General features: G+C 42.1%; 1 protein-coding gene across 1 annotated transcript in view; it reads right to left on the bottom strand.

Annotated features, from left to right (window-relative positions):
• LOC127584204 (bone morphogenetic protein 1-like) overlaps positions 1-18,112 on the bottom strand; it is a 203,848-nt gene that overhangs the window by 58,069 nt on the left and 127,667 nt on the right. The window contains 1 exon segment of the mRNA XM_052040801.1: positions 15,728-15,852. Coding sequence (XP_051896761.1) covers positions 15,728-15,852 — 125 coding nt within the window.

Genomic DNA, 18,112 nt, shown 5'->3' on the forward strand with positions numbered 1-18,112 from the left:
GATGAACCTAATCTGCACCCTCTGCGGTGTAATCACGTCCTTCCCATACTGCGGTGGCCAGAACGGCGCACAGTGCGCCAGCAGCGGCCTATTCAGTTGTAGGCATACTAATGTTTTACATTGTTGTACCATCACCTCCTTGTTCTTATTTTCTGGGCCACGGCTAATAAAGATAAGTGTCCCATATGTCTTTTTAACTAACCTACCTACCAATGCTGCTGCCTTTAAGGATCTTTGAACATGTACCCCAAGGTCCTTCTGTTCCTTAGTACTTCCTGAGGTGCTACCTACCATTCATCATGTATATTCTGGCCTAATTAGTCCTCCCAAAGTGCATTATTGGTATTGGTTTATTATTGTCACTTGTACCAAGGCACAGTGAAAAACTTGTCTTGCATACCGTTCGTACAGATCAATTCATTACACAGTGCATTCAGGTAGGCACAGGGTAAAAACAATAACAGAATACAGAGTAAAGTGTCACAGCTACAGAGGAAGTGCAGTGCAGGTAGACAATAAGGTGCAAGGTCATAACAAGGTGGATTGTGAGGTCAAAAGTCCATTTTATCATTACCATACATTTTTCAGGATAAATTCCACCTGGCATTTTTCTGTCCATCAATATTGTTCTTTAGCTGAATAATTCCCTCCTCACCGTCAACACCACCACCAGTTTGCGCGTCATCTGCAAACGTGCTAATCGTACCACTTACATTCACATCCAGATCATTAACGTGCAAGAGCCCCAGCACCGATCTCTGCGAGTTATCCTCAACACCTTGGGGCTGCCTAAGCAGTAGCTATGAGACTTGCTTGTGCTTTCTGTGATTTGCAGGGTCATTAGGCATTGCTAACGCAGGCTGAAAGTGTGAAGAAATGTAACACGAAGAACTTGGAACAGTCACTTTCTGGCTGCTTACTCTCAGCTCCTTTATTTTGCAACATTCAGTTGTTACAAAGTACACTGGAAGGCAATCAATGCACAAGCTAACTTAATTCCAACCGCATGTTGCACAGCATGCCTTATACAAAGAAAACTCTGTACTTCTGAGAATTTGTGATGCTATTCATTTTACAAATAAACTAGTGGTTCCAATGACAGGGTGGTATACTTGCAGCATCCGGACCCCATCAATTCATACAACTTAAGCCGAGGACCTGTGGATTCATGCTGCCAACTTTACATGAAGGACGCTCACAGCCTGCTCACTGAGACAAGCGACAAGCGCCTCCCCAGAGTACAGTGAGAGACACCCGAGCAGCTCACATGCAAGCCCTGCCATCACCTCCATTAGCAGCTCAAGAAACCCACTCCCAGGTCAATACCTTCCAGATATTGCCCACTGACACCCTTGACTACAGTGGCACGTGTTAGAGAAGACAAGGGGGGATAAAAATGATCTATGTCTTCTTTAATGATTTAAAATGACATCTGGAATGGAAGGTGTAAGTAAATTACAGCAGGATCGAGGCACTGGTCCTAACAGCTAATTACAGTCTGCAGCATTCTGTTTAACTCTCCCATACAGAGCCATGTGGTGAGCTGTTTTCCTCTCTTGCATAACTGTAAGGTATTGAAATTAATGGAATCCTAGAAATGTATAGCACAGAAGTACATCAGTCCATTATAGATGCAGGCAAATTGTTTGAAGTGAATGGATAGGAGTGTGAAACTGGCACAGCTCAAGTGTTTAAAGATTAGAAGCCAATTTTTCCCATGATATAATAAACATGTGGAATAGATTGCCAGTGATAGCAGCAGACTAAGTTCTTAGCCAAGTAGCTGGATGTGTGTCTAGTCCCGAAAGGGACTGAAGTTGAAAGAGCAAATATGGAGGTGCTGATGAAAGACCTCAGCAAAGACTGGAGGAGAGTGAATATTTAGTTTCTTTAAAAACAATTTTCAGTGAAAATTCTGGTGTTTCCCTTCTTGGTCACACAGCTAAGGTTCTGTTTCAGTCTCATAATCTCCAAGGCCAATAGCAAAATACCACAAATGCTGGAAATCTGCAATAAATGCTGGAAACACTCAGCAGGTCGGGAAGCATCTGTGAAGTGAGAAACACAGTTAGTGTTTCAGGGTGATGATCTCTCATCGGAACTGGGAAATATTAGAGATACAAAGTTTTAAGATGCAGAACACTGGAGAGAGTCAGAGAGAACACAGAGAAAGGTCTGTGATACAGTGATAAAAGTGGTGTTGGAGGTGCGTGAAGGCGTGAGTGAATAACAACATTTCTGGAGGGGTGCAAAGAACAAAAAAAAGTAGAATTACCAGAAGCAGCAGCTGCAATTATTAATCATGTAAGATTGTTGAATTCAATGTTGAATCCTGAAGGCTGTAAAGAGACAGGCAACTGGAAACTCAGAGGCACACTTGCAGACTCAACAGAAGTGTTCTGCAAAGCATTCACTTGGTTTCCTCAAGAAAGATAAGACCACACTGTGACCAAAGATAAGACCACACTGTGACCAGTGAATGCAGAAAAAAACACTGGAAGAAATGCAACTAAATCATTGCTTCACCTGGACAGTGGAAATGCAAGCAGTTAAAGTCAAAGAATTACATCTCTTGCTCTGTGAAGTGGTGTGGGTACCGATAGAAGCACTATCCAGAGTCTCTGTGGAAAGGGGAGTGGGCATCAAAGGAAAAGGAATCGTGAACCAGGGTGTGTTGGAGGAAACAATCCCTGTGATAAAAGGAGAGGAGAAGGGTTTAATGTGTCTGGTGATGGACGAATCTGTGGTTCAGTGGGAAACTTATCCAGAAAATGTGGTGAGGTAGCCTCAAATTTACACCGTGATGGTACATTGATGCCAGAGCTTTAATCATTAATCCTTGTCGCTTAATCTTCTGAGTAGTCGGTAAACAAATTCAAGCGGGTAGAGGCTAGCCAATGAAAACTGCACATAGTCCAGTGGAAGAAGCATCTGGGCATGATGTGTGCCTGGTCTCTTCCAATTCTGTGCTATTTTTACAGTCCTCTCCACTCCATTGATTACCTTTTCATCTGACGTGTCATTTATCTAAACATCATTTCTTGCAGTTCACGTCCCAGTGATACTAGTGTTTTTCGGTCAGAGTATGGGTAATTGAGCCTTGTTGTTTTTCAGCTCACATTTGCCAAGAAGCGAGGAAAATTCCAAACACCATGTTAATTTGATTTCAACCAAAGAGGATTAAGTGATAAGAAACTTTGAAACCAACACCATCTGCCTGTTGTGCTGAGTATATTGTCTTTCAGGATCCTCTTAAAGTTAAACTCTCCTCAAGACTGCTCTGGTCTCTAATGACCAGTCAGATGAATGCTAGAGCCATGCTTATACACTAATGCTCATCTGTCTTTCATTAAAGATTTTTTTTAAGTACAACAGAATTTAAAACATCACATTCCAAAACAGGACTGAAGAAAACGTGGTGAATATACGATCATAAGAAATGGAAGCAGGAATAAGGCCATTCAGCCCATCATGCCTGCTCAACCATTCAATAAGATCATGACTCTGCACCATTTTCCTGCACTAACCTTACATACAGTTTGTTTTATTGTAAGGATGAAGTCCAGATAAAGGGTCTCATCTCAATCTGTCCACCTCCCTCCACAGATGCTGCCTGACCCACTGAGTTCCTCTAGCAGTTTGTTTTTTGCTCCAGATTCCAGCATCTGCAATCTCGTATCTATACATTCCTTGATTCCCTTAATATCTAAAACATTATCAAACTTTTTCTAGCATATACTTAGTGACCAAGTCTCCACGACCCTCTTGGGCTAAAGAATTCCAAAGACTCATTGCCCTCTGGGCGAAACTGGTGGAGTATCCTAGGGATCAGTTCCTGGCCCTCACAAGTTATTTACTCTTTCTATTCATGACATGGAGAAGGCAGTGAAGTATGCAAGTTTGCTAATGACACAAAAATAACTGAAAGGCAAGCTGTGATAAAACTGTTATGACTCTGCAATGGGATACCGACAGATCAAGTGAGTGGGTGGAAGCTTGGCGTATGAAGTTTAATGTGGGAAAGTGTGAGGTCATTGTCACAAACCAGCAACAAAAGAAACACACTGAGCATGATTCAGTGTTAAAAACTATTTTATTAATCACTACTTATGATAATATGTAAAATAAAAGTAAAAATGTTAGTATGTTAGAATTCAAAAATGTTAAACCTCGAACGTTAACCCCAAAAACTAAACTCTTCGTGTGTGTGTGTGGCAAAGTCCCAAACTCCAAGTTCAGGAATGGTTCTTAAAGTTCAGTTCCGCAAGCCATAAGGTGAAACATGAGCAAGGGCTTCTTCAACAACCACCGTTGTCTGAAGATAAGACTTAGACGTAGAGAAACATAGAGAGAGTAAATACGAAATCCAAATGTTCCACGATGGAACCCCAGCGACACTTCAGTGTTTACTCGGTAGTGACTTCCTCACCCCGAAAAGCATCCGAATCGTGGTCGTCCACACACACAAATACCTGTTTCCTTCTACAGGTCAGCAACAAAGTGAACTCCACCAGATTACTTCCAACTTCCATACATGGATTTCAGTGGCAGACACAGTTATAGTTTCTCATCCATCGATAGAGAAAACTAGCAGGCTGGTGTCTCTCTCCCCTCTCTCTCTCCTTCTTCTTCTAACTTCTTCAACAACGTCATTACATCCTTTATCTTCTATTGACGTAAGCACGCCCCACACACACACACACACTCTCTATCTTAAAGGGACTTTCACTGAGTCCGTAACATCATGCACATGGGTAAGAGGAATCAAAAGGTAGATTATCTTTAATGAAAGACAGATGAGCATGCGTGAGGGAAGTACAGGGGGATCTAGATGCTCTCTTGCATATATCGCAAAAAGTTAGCAGGTAGGTGCTGCAAGTAGTTAAGACGGCAAAAGGCATATTGGGCCCTTATTACAAAAGGGTTGAAGTTTAGAAATGGGGAAGTTTTGTTACAATTGTACAAGGTGCTGGTGAGACCACAACGGAACACAGGACATAGCTTTGGTCCCCTTATCTAAGGAAACTCAGAGTAGCATTGGGATACAGTTCATGAGAGTTCACTAGGCTAATTTCTGGAATGAGAATGATTTTGGTATGTTGTAAATAAGGTGAATGGTCACAGTCATTTTCCCAGGGTAGGGGAGTCCAAAACTAGAGGGCATAAGTTTAAGGTGAGAGAGGAAAGATTTAAAAAGGACCTGCGGGTCAACTTTTTCCACATAGAGGGTGGTCAGTATATGGAACGAGCTGCCAAAGGAAGTGGTAGAGGTGGGTAAAATTACAACATCTAAAAGACGTTTGGACAGGTGCATGGATAGGAAAGGTTTAGGGGGATATGGGCCAAACACAGGCAAATGGGACGAGGTCAGGCAGACAACTTGGTTGACATGGACAAGTTAGGCAAAAGGGCCTGTTTCCGTGCTCTATAACTCTATAATGAGTGAGTTGTCCTAACAAGAGAGGCTAAACAGGTTGGGTCTGTATACTTTGCAGTTTACAAGAATGAGGAGTGATCTTATTGAAACATATAAGATTCTAAGTGGGCATACAGGGTAGGAGTTGAGAAGTGGGAGAATCTTGAATGAATGGACAGTTTCAGGATAAGTAGCTAGTCATTTAAAACCGAGGTACATATACATTTCTTCTTGAAGAGTGTGGTGAATCTGAAATTCTCTGTCCAGAGAATTATGGAGGCCAGATTATTAGAAACTTTTAAAGTGAGGTAGATAATTTTTTGAAAGATCGGGGGATTGAGGGCTATGGGGGATCTGGCGCAGAGAAGGAGTCGAGGCCTGGGGTAGATCAGCCGTGATCACATTGTCTGGCAGGGCAGGCTTGAGGGGCCAGGTGGCTCACTCCTACTCCTGTTATCTTGTGTTCTTGGAGAAATTTCTTCTCATTTCTGTCTGGAATAGCCAAGATTTATTTTCTGACTGTGACCCCTAGTTCTGACACCCAGCCTGGGGAAGCATCTACCCCATGACCCCTTATGAAGTATTTATGTTTTAATGAGATCACCACTCATGTTTATAAACTCAAGAAAGCAGTTTGTTTAATCTCTCTACATCAGACAAACTGTCATCCCAAAAATGAATGTAATGAACTTTTGATGCATTCTCTCTATCAGAAGTATATCCTTCCTTTGATAGGGAAAAAGAGCTGTACATAATGTACCAAGGGCAGTCACGCCAGGGCCCTATAAAACTGCAGTAAGACATCTTTATTCTTGTATTCAAATCCTCTTGCAATAAAGGCAATTGACTACTAGATACTTTATGAGAAGATTTCCTTAACCCATTGCTATTACGATTTATTCTTCCTTGTCTTTTTCATTGGCAGTCCCTTGGGATTGTGATCAATGTATTTCTGTTCTGGTTTATGGTTCTGAGGTAGCGAACAAGACCAATGTGGGAACATCAGACTCTCCCACACTTGGAGAAGTTGGTGTCCTACAGGAGGAGGGGAGGTAGTTGATGAGGTGGTCTGCTCCTTCTGCCACTTACGCTTGCCTCATGTGCCTTCCCAGTTCACGGTGCTAAGCTTCTCAATACTATCCTGAATGCTCCTTCTCCACTTCTCACTTTCATTTATCTTTCACTATCATCTCCTTTCAATCTCCCAACTTCATTCCCCTTTCCTGTTCCAAGGAGAACAGTCCCAGCTTCTCCAAGCTACCAACGTAACTCAAATCTCTCATCCCAGGAATTGCCCGCAAAATGAAAGATGTAATTCATTCAAAAGAGCAAGTAAAATATCAGGATATTGAAGCACATCTTGTGAAGTCAACCTACATGATTTTTATCTTACTGCGACTTGTTTTGTGATGATCTTTTGTTTACAGAGTACATATTATCTCGAAACAACAACTTGTTATCAGTCACCTTTAATAAGGTCAAAGTCGAGTTTACTGTCATCTGCACAAGTCCATGTGTGCACAGGTGCAATGAAAAACTTACTTACAGCAGCATCACAGGCACAAAGCGTCATATAAGCAGCATTCACAAGGAAGAACACAAATAAAAACAAAAAAAACGTCCATTTTAGTGCAAAGTGATCAAAGTGGTCATGGTGTTGCTAAACTGTAGTGATTATTGGTATTGATATTGGTTTATTATTGTCACATGTACTGAGGTACATATAAAAACTTTGTTTTGCATGCCATCCATACAGATCATCTCACTACAACAGTGCATCGAGGTAGTACAAGGAAAAGCAATAACTGAATGCAGAATAAAGTCTTACAGTTACAGAGAAAGTGCAGTGCAGGCAGACAATAAGGTGCAAGGTCATAGCGAAGTAGATTGTGAGGTCAAGAGTCCATCTTATCATACTAGGGAACCATTCAATAGTCTTATAACAGTGGGATAGAAGTTGTCCTTCAGCTTGGTGGTCTGTGCTTTCAGGCTTTTGTATCTTCAGGGGGGAGAAGGGTTGCACCAAACATGTTATGAGGCATTTCACATTAGAAAGAACAAGCTTATCCATGTCAAGACGAAGATTTTATTTACCAACCAAAAACACCTCACTAAAATGGCCATTGGACTAAAGGGCAAATGCCCTCCAAAATGCAAACCACAATCCATGGTGCTACAAGCCCAAACACAGCCAAACCAAATGACAAACTATCCAGAAAAGTGTAAGAACAATAGGGGTATAGTAGTGAGGGATTTGAACTTTCCCGATATTGACTGGGAATGCCTTAGTGCAAGGCACTTAGATGGGGCGGAACTTGTTAAGTGTGCTCAGGAGAGTTTTCTGAGACAAAATGTAGATAGTCCTCCCAGAGACTGGGCTGCACCTGACATTTTAGGAAATGAAACTGGACAGGTGGTGGAAGTGTCAGTGAGTACATTTTGGGAACAGCAACCTTAATTCTGCAAGTTTTTCATGGTAGTTATAGAAAGGGATAAAGTTGGCCATCAAGTTAAGGTCCTACATTGAGGAAAGGCTGATTTTAATAGTGTAAGAGAGGACCTGGTGAAAATAGGTTGGGAGCAGATGCTTGTGGGTAAAACAACATCTGACAAGTGGGAGTAGTTTACAAGAGAGTTACACACACAAAATGCTGGAGGAACTCAGCAGGTCAGGCAGCATCTATGGAGCGAAATAAACAGTCAACGTTTCGGGTCGAGATCCTTCATCAATTCCTCCAGCATTTTATGTGCATTGCTCCAGATTCCAGCATCTGCAGAATCTCTTGTGAGAGTTAGTAAGAGTTCAGGGTCTGCATGTTCTAATAAGGGTGAAGGGCAAAGATGGCAAGATTAGAGAATCTTAGGTGACAAAGGATATTGAAGATTTGATCACGGAAAAAGGGATGCACATGACAGATACAGGAAACTGGAACTGAGTTTCTTGAGGAATATAGAAGATAGAGAACTCTTATGAAAGAAATTAGGATGGCGAACAGGGGCTATGAAATATCCATGGCAGGGAAGATTAAGAATCCCATGAGATTCTGTAAGTATACTGGGAGGAAGAGTGTAGCTGAGGAAAGAGTGGGTCACCTTAGGGACCAACACGGTTACATGTGTGTGGAGCCAGGGGATGTGGACAAGGTTCTAAATAAATATTTCTCTTCTGTATTCGTCGAGGAGGAGGAGGTGGAAGATGGTGAGTTCAGGGAGGAGTATGTTGATAGTCTGGTGCATGTCAGTTTTACGAAGGTGGAGGTGTTAGATGTCTTGGAACACTTAAGGGTGGACAAACCCCTGGGGCCTGATGATATATCCCGGGATGCTATGGGAAGCTGGGGCCCCAATGGAGATTTCTGGATCTTCACTAGCTACAGGTGAGATAGTAGGAGACTGGAGGATAGCCAATGTTGTTCCTTTATTTAAGATGGACCGCAGGGATAAGCCAGATAACCATAGGCCAATGAACCTTACATCAATGATAGGGAAATTATTGGAGAGAATTCTAAGGATAAGATTTATATACATCTGGAAAGGCAGGGGCTGATTAGGGATAGTCAGCATGGCTTTGTGTGGGAGAAATACTGTCTTACAATTGAGTTTTTAGAGGAGGGAACCAAAAACATTGATGAAGGCAGGGTGGTGTATGTTGTCCGTATGGATTTTAGATCTTGCCTAGTAGACTGGTCCAGAACGTTAAGGTACATGGAATCCAAGGCAAGCTAGCTAATTGGATCCAAAATTGGCTTGGTGATAGGAGGCAGAGGGTAATGGTGGAAGAATACTTTTCTGATTGGAAGTCTCTGTTTACCACAGGGATCGGTAGTGTACCACAGGGACTGATGCTCGGACCTTTCTCAGTGAGATTATATATTAACGACATGGATGTGAATGTAAGTCATTTTGCGGATGACACAAACATTGTGGTGTTGTGGAAAGAAAGGAAGATTGTCTAAGGCTACAGCAGGACATACTATAGATCAGATGGAAAGTCGGGCGGAGCAATGGCAGATGGAACTTAATCCTTTCAATGCAAGGAGGTGCATTTTTGAAAGTCAGATTGGAGTAAGACATAAACAGTAAACGCTAAAGGGCTAAAAAATTTTGATGATGAGGGACCTTGGTGTTCAAGTTAATAGTTCACTGAGAGGCAACACAGGTCGATAGGGCGGTGAAAGAAGGCACGTGACATCCTTGCCTTCATAGGTCAGGGCATAGAATATAAAAGTTGGGACATTATGTTGCAACTTTACAAAATACTGTTAAGACCACACTTGGAGAAGCATGTGCAGTTCTGGTCACCACACTATAGGAACGATGGAGAGAGTGCAGAGGAAATTCACCAAGATGTTTATTGGTTTATTATTGTCACGTCCTGAAATACAGTGAAAAGCTGTTGTTTTGTGTGCCATCCAGACAGGTCATGCCATATATCGAGGTAGTAAAAAGAAAACAGGAATGCAGAATATAGTGCTGTAGTTACAGAGTAGACAAATAAAGTGTAAGTGCCACGACGAGGTAGATTGGGAGATCAAGACTTCATCTTTTAGTGTACGAGAGGTCCATTCAAGAGTCTGATAACAGTGGGGTAGAAGCTGTCCTTAAGCCTGGTGCTGTGTGCTCTCAAGCTTTTGTATTTTCTGTCCAACAGGAGGGGGGGAGAAGAGAGAATGACCAGGGTGGGAGGGGTCCTTGATTATGTTAGCTGCTGACTGGATTGGAGGAATTTAGTTACGGGGAGAGACTGGACAGGCTGGGCTTCTTTTCCCTGGAGCGAAGGAGGCTGAGGGGTGATCTGATAAAGGTAAAAAAATTAAGAGAGGCATAGATAGGTTCGACAATCAGAATCTTTTTTCCGTAGTTGGGACATCAAAAATAAGGAGGGTGTACATTGAAGGTTAGAGGGAAGAGTTTTAAAGGTGATCTGAGGGAAAAGTTTTACATACAGAGTGTGGTTGATATCTGGAACTCACTGCCAATGGAGGTGGTGAAATCAGATATAATCACTAATCCAAGGGGCATTTAGGCAAATACTTAATAGGCGAGACATGATGTGGTCCTAATGCGATGGGATGAGTGTAGGTGGCAAAAAGGTTGGCATGGATGTGGTGGGCAGAAGGGTCTGCTTCTGGGCTGTACAACTATATGACTATGATAACAAAGAGAAAACAGCATAATGTGCAGCAGGTCGAATTCACACCAAACTAAACCAAACTTCTTACAAATCACTCACGTTCTTACAGATATTGATGCACTCATTCAGCACCTCAGCACTTCCAGCCTTTAATTTTATTATTATTTAAATGGTGAAAGATTGCAGCGTGCTGTTGTGCAGAGGGACTTGGGAGTGCTTGTGCATGAATTGCAAAAGGTTAATTTGCAGGTGCAACAGGTTATCAAGAAGGCAGATGGAATATTGATCTTCATTGCTGGAGGGATTGAATTTAAGAGCAGGGAGTTTATGCTGCAACTGTACAGGATATTGGTGAGACTGCACCTGGAGTACTGCGTGCAGTTCTGGTCTCCTTACTTGAGGAAAGATATACTGGCTTTGGAGGTGGTGCAGAGGAGGTTCACCAGGTTGATTCTGGAGATGAGGGGGTTAGCCTACGAGGAGAGATTGAGTCACCTGGGACTATACTCACTGGAATTCAGAAGCATGAAAGGGGATCTTATAGAAACATAAAATTATGAAAGGGATAGATAAGATAGAGGCAGGAAGGTTGTTTCTACTGGTAGGTGAGACTAGAACTAGGGGACATAGCCTCAAGATTTGGGGGGAGCAGATTTAGGACAGAGATGAGAAGGAACTGCTTTTCCCAGAGAGTAGTGAATCTGTGGAATTCTCTGCCCAAGGAACCATTAGAGGCTACCACATTAGATATATTTAAGACACAGTTAGATAGATTTTTGCACAGTAGGGGAATTAAGGGTTACGGGGAAAAGGCAGGTAGTGGATCTGAGTACACGGCCAGATCAGCCATGGTCTTATTGAACAGCGGAGCAGGCTTGATGGGCCGGATGGCCTCCTCCTGCTCCTATTTCTTATGTTTTCATGTTCTCATTACTACTTCTCCTCCTGTTGCTACAACAGCAAGGACTTGGGAATGCGCAGCAGGGGACTGGAGTACTACTGCACTGAATACAACAGGCATAGATGCCCACTTGTATAGGCAGTGAACCGAAGAACCATATTGCTGAAATAACTGCAGAAAATGAATTAACACTGAAAAAAAGAAACAGAGGCCAAGCCAGGTAAATCGCTGTGCCTTAATAATGTGTTAATGAAGTCCGGGAGGAGGACCTGACCTGTACTCCCACAGAATGAGCCTGGGTATCTCACTCAGAACTCAGCAATAATTTGGCTACAAATGTCATCACCAGAAGGATATTCTCCTACCTCATGCATAGACTGAGAATACCACTGTGCTGCCTCACTCCCTTCCCTGGTATCATAGGAGGTGGCTATTTGGCACATCAAACCCATGCCGGCTCTTTGATAGGCTGACCTAATTAATCCCCTGCATTTCTTCATTACCCTGCAAAAAAGGTTTAATGTAACTTCCATACCCTTGTACCACCTCCCTCTATAGGCCCTACCTAATTCACTGGATGAACTTCAAAAAATGCTGCCGAGTTCCAGACAAGACAGATAAAATAGTAGAGATGTTGTATTTACTCAGAAGTGGTTGAGAGGGAGCCAGAGGACCAGGAGTGTACATGGACTGGACAATCCTGCTATAGACCAGATGCAGTGGAATTGAAATATTGCAGTTTAGGTGGAGCCTTATTCCTCTGTTAATATAGCTCTAGATCCCATATGCTCTCTTAACCTGTCCTGCCTCCTAGATTCCTACACCTAGTTTAAAATTGTACCTTTTAGCTCATCCCTCTCCCTATTTTTGCTTACAACATGCACCCTTCCTTCACATGTCTCTGTCTTACATTTCATGTGGCATGGCTCAGTCTATTTTACTCATCAGTCAAAGTCTTCCTGAAGTCTGTTATCATTCTTCTTATTTAATATAGTTCCAAGCTTTACATCAGAAGTGGACGTTGAAATTATGCTCTGTTACCCTAGCTCATTCATATTAATAAAGAAAAAGCTGCGATCTTCATACTGACCTCTGGGGAAAACTACTGTACACCTCTCTCAGACTAAATGGCCACAATTGTCTTTGTTTTCTTCTGTATCCATGATAACATTGTCCCTTTAATCCCACAAGTTTTAATTCTGCTACATTTACTCAGTGGCACTTTTCCAAATGCCTTTCAAAAGTCTATATATACATCAACCACACTATCTTCAGCAACCATCTCTAATAATTATTCAAAGACCTTGATGGAGATAATCAAACACAATTTGCTTTTAAAAAATCTATGCTGACTTTGATTTAATCAAAACCACTTTACCTTTGACTATCCTTTTATACTTATATCAGTATAAAGACTTTTAGGTTTCCTTTATGTTAGCTGCTAGACCATTCTTGTATTGTAAATCAGCTCTGTACTTCCCACATTCAACTGTGTTGCACTCTGAGCTTATGACTGTCATAAGCCTTTTTATTGCCTCATTTTACCCTCCATTTTTTAATCACCCAGGAAACTCCAGCTTTAATTACCTTTTTCTTTTATGCAAATGTTTGTGAACCATATCCCTTTTAAAGAACTTGCATTGTTCCATTGCCATATTGACTACCAATCTTTGATTCTATTACACCTGGGCACAGTCCTTTCCAATTCACTGAAGTCAGCCCTCTGTCATTAAATATATTAACATGATTATATCAGATCTCTTTCAATAAATATCCTAAATCTGACAAAACTTTGATCATTGCTTCCCAAAGGCTCTCCTGCTGGAACATGTTCCACTTTCTCTGCTTCATCTCCCAGGCACTGATTCTTTCTTCAGTGGGTTGAAAGTACAGATCAAAACAGTTCTCTTACACCCCTCCCATTATGTCCTGTATAACACCCAACATAGCACAGAGCTTAACGACCCCTGCTCTGCCACTGCTATACTCCTCTTGCAACAGCTGAGAAGATAAACCTCAGCCCTGCTCACTCACTGCACACCTTTATGTACATGGCCATCCATGTCCTATTATAGATAGTAAGTCTTGCAGTTAGGTGGCATTTTGTCACGGCAAAATATCTTGCAGATCTTCGATTAACAAATGCTTCTGGTTTGCCAAACTTTGGATTGGCAAGTACAGCAGCAATTTGATAGAAACCACAACAATAACAAAATGACCAACTAGTTAACCCCTCTTTAGTGGTTATAGTTGAGGGTGGAATTCCAACAAAGTAAACAAAAACCTCTGAGTACTGGAATGAAACTTATTACAGTCATTGAAACATTCCTCATACAACCAAGGCCCATTTGGTTGCATGAGGAATGTTTCAATGACTGTAATAAGTAGAGGTAGCACCACTGACAACACAGGGGTGGCATAGTGACACAGCCAGTAGAGCCGCTGCCTCACAGCTCAGGCGACCTGAGTTCGATCCTGGCTTGTGGTGCTGACTCTGCAGAGTTTGCATGTTCTCCCTGTGATGGCATGGATTTCCTCTGAGTGCTCTAGATTCCAAAATTGTGCCTGTTGGTGGGTTAATTGGCCTCTATAAGTTGCTTCTTGTGTGTAAACGAGAGGATGAATCTGGCAAGGAGATGAAGGGAATGTGGGGAGAATAAAATAGGTTTAGTATTAATGTAAAAACAGGTGGCTAATGGTCGGCAAGAGCTCGGTGGGCCGAAAGGCCTGTTTCTGTGCTGTATTGTACCGTTACTCTGTGACTACTGAATTACATGTTTGTGAATTGTCAGCCTATTATATGTCTTCATGTGCTGAAGTGGAACCTGAACTCACAATCTTTTGACCTTAAGGCAAGATAGCTGAGCCAAGAAGTGAAGAGAAACTGATTCTACTTTCGAATATTGTGCAACAGTATATAATCTAAATTGGACGTGTATATGTGCGCACGCAAGATTGTCACGTGGGCCGACCTATTTCGAGCCCACACAGATAAATGGAAGAAGAAATTTACTAATCCAGTGCTTTGAAGACTTAAAGAAGAAAAAGATGCCAAAATTGGTTGAAAAATGAGTGAGTCAGAGGATAAAAGGTTCTCAGCTGGCATCCCCCAGCATTGTTTCATTCAGAGATGGCAAGCCCAGCTGGGTTTCATTACGAAACATTAGGATCTTGTGCAATAAGACCCTGGTAAAAGAAGTTCCTTCACTAACACAGTAGGCTGCACAATGAGCAAGGAGAACCAGACAGAAATTACTTTATCTCAGCTCTTGATTCCAATCCTCCATTAACTCCATTTAGAGATGGAAAACCAGCTGTTGATGGAACACTAACCAGTGCAATAATGAGCTGTAGGTCCCAGCTTCAATTCCTGGCACATGTTAAATTAGCTAATCAGGCAGGTGGCAGAAACTGTGTTTGATGTTGGGCAGTATGGTGGGGAAATGGGTGGTTCTCACTGCCAATCACCTTCCAGTGTGGTTCTTGCCGGTGTGAGTGAGGTTTGGGACAGGATAGAATGTTTAACTGTGATACGCTTTAAATGAATCACCTTGTCAAATTTTCTTCCAGATTGACACCTAAAGAATAGGCAGACCACTGAAGGAGCCTGTATCTGTGGCAGCCAGTGCCTTCATTGGAGGAGAGCAAATAAGCATGATTCACAGGACATGAAGAGAATGAAAATATTTCATATTTCACTTTAAATCTTCCAGTGTTTGACAACACAGAGTTGTAACTGATGTCAGCATGCCAGAACTGTGATTGTTCTTTGCAGATTTACTCAGCTTGTGATTTACTGCAGCAGTCAGGGGTTCAGCTAGTTTTGTACTTCAGTGAGTGGAGCTCAGGTTACTGATGCTTTGCAGAGAGCTGTTCCTCTGGAATGCTAAATGCAGTACAGACCACTGGCCAACCTTCCCAATGAATGGTCAACAGCTGCCTCACCCTGGTCACAGCCTTCCAAAGCAATCCATTAAATTTATCGGCACTCGCCTCCTGCTGAAGTTGCTGGTGTTATATACAGTAGCAGGGCTCCTTTGAAAGCAAGGAAAGCTCACTTGCATTTATTCCAGCCTCACAAATGAACCATTTGGCCCATTAAGTCTGCACTAGATTTCTATACATGATCAGCAGCTAACATTTCAGCTTGCTCTCCACCCCGTTCAATATTTCATTTTTACAAACTATTATCCAATCTCCCTCTTTGAAGAACTCTGTTTGTCGCCACCGTGCTTGTTAGTGACCCACACTCTAACCATCCATTGGCCCACCTCACCTGGACACCTGTACAGCTTCCGAGCCTGGCTGATGTCTCCCTTGCTCAGTCGTGTCCGCTGTCCTATTGGGGGTCGGACGCCGTTCTCATCATACCGAGGAAGGATGGTGTCCAGGAAAATACCCCTAAGTAGAAACACAAACTGTCAGTTAGCACAAACACTTGCATGGAACATATTCCTCCAGATTTAACACAAATAGACAGGAGTGCTCACAACACTGAACAAGGCCAATTTAATCAGAGCATTGATCATTGATATATTGCCATTAGAAACTGCTTTGAGCAACTCTCCAAAGGAAACTGGAGGGAATGAAACTGTTGGATGGAACTTGGACAGAGTAACAAATGGAAGTTAGTAGGAGAGGACTGACTGATGGGAGTTGGTGGGAGGGATTGTGATGAACGAGAGCTACTAAGACAAGATATCTTTATTAGTCACATGTACATCAAAATACACAGTGAAATGCATCTTTTGCATAGAGTGTTCTGGGGCAGCCGACAAGTGTCGCCACGCTTCCGGCGCCAACATAGCACGCCCACAACTTCCTAACCCGTATGTCTTTGGAATGTGGGAGGAAACCGGAGCACCCGGAGGAAACCCACGCAGACACATGGGGAGAACGTACAAACTCCTTACAATCAGTGACCGGAATTGAACCCAGGTCACGGGCGCTGTAATAGTAATACGTTAACCACTACACTTGTGGGGCAGGGATTGGCAGATGAGATTGGGAGAGCAACTGAAGTTTGGAGAGAGAGAAGCTCATTTGATTACAGAGTTCTTCTTCCTGGACAAAGCTGGAAACTAACTGGGTCAACATTTTTCTGAGAATATAGTTCCAAAACTGCCTTTATATTCATAAGGAATCTATGCAGCAGCTCAACTGTCAAAGGAGGCACCAAAGGGGAAACTAGTTCCTTGAAACATTTAAATTCACTCTGCATCTGTAGGAATCACCAACTAATATTCTTGTAAAAGATCAAAAGTGGTGAAAAGTGACTAAACCACAAACTGAAAATCTTCTGATGATAAATATCAATTGTCTACTGGGTGCCCTCAAGTCAATTATATTGGTCATCAATGTGGAATATAATTGCACAAAAGAATGCTCTGTTCACGTTCTGAAACTCTCTTCAGTTTGTGGGACTAAGTCATAGAGAAAGACACTCCCAGGTTTACCTCCTGGTTTGTGCTGTACTAATGTCTTTAAGCTGGGGCTCTACAAGAACTGTTTAACTACCTTCTTGATATTTGGATAATGGAAGTCATGGGAGAGTCAGGCTCCCAGTTGCATATTATTTCGAAGTCCATGGTGCAGGGTTTCTGTGGATCTGTACCCTTGGATAGTTGCCTACTGAGGAGCAAATCCAGGATATTTGTAATAGAGATTGATATAAGCTTGCCAATCTCCAATCATTATTCCTAAATAACCAATGTTATCCTGCCTCTGAATTAGAAGGTTTCAGTCAAATTATGGAGACCAGTGCACCAGACTGGTACAAGGCTGTACACTGAGTGAGGTGGGGTTCAAGTTCAGAATAGCCAGACCATGTTACCGATGGAATTGTAACCACGGATAGATTAATGCTACAAGGTCAGAGGAGACATCTTTTAGATGAGATTTGAACCAAGGACCTGCCTGCTCTCTTAGGTACATGTACAAGATTCTATGGCACTATTCAAAGAGCAGGGAGTTCTCCCCGGTGTCGTGAGCCACAATCATTGAATTTAGAACAGTACATTGTAATTGTACCCACCTCTACCACTACCTCTGGCAGCTCATTCCATCTACCCACCACTCTCTGTTGTAAAACTTGCCCTTCAGGTCCTCTTTTAAGTTTTTCCCCTCTCAGCTGAAATCAATGCCTTCTAGTTTTAGACTCCTATGCCTTGGGAATACAACTGTGACCATACTTTATCTCTGCCCCTTTTTACATAGCTCTATAAGGTCACCCCTCAGCTTCCTACATTCTCTGCTTACCCATCTCTTTAGACAGCACCTTAAATGTAGAAACGTAGAAAATCAGAGCAGGAGAAAGCCTGTTAAAGTCTCTCAAAGAGAGGAGAAAGATGGTGAATGTTAAGGCCCATTCCTGGACCAATTGATGACCTTTTGACAATGTGCTATCTTAGGCCTTTTCAACCATTGTTAAATATTTCTGATAATGAGTCATTTAAAAGTTGAAATAAATTTAAATATAAAAATATTATAACTTAACTACAGATTAACTTAAATATATTCACTTGTAAACACATTTAACTGGCAAATTCATTAAAAATAATAAATTGGTAAATTGGTTTCTTATTGTCACATGTACCGAGGTACAGTGAAAAACTGATTTTGCATACAGATCATTTCATTACATCAGTGTATTGAGGTAGTA

Source organism: Pristis pectinata, chromosome 29 (genome assembly GCF_009764475.1).
Source record: "Pristis pectinata isolate sPriPec2 chromosome 29, sPriPec2.1.pri, whole genome shotgun sequence".
NCBI classification, from domain to species: domain Eukaryota; kingdom Metazoa; phylum Chordata; class Chondrichthyes; order Rhinopristiformes; family Pristidae; genus Pristis; species Pristis pectinata.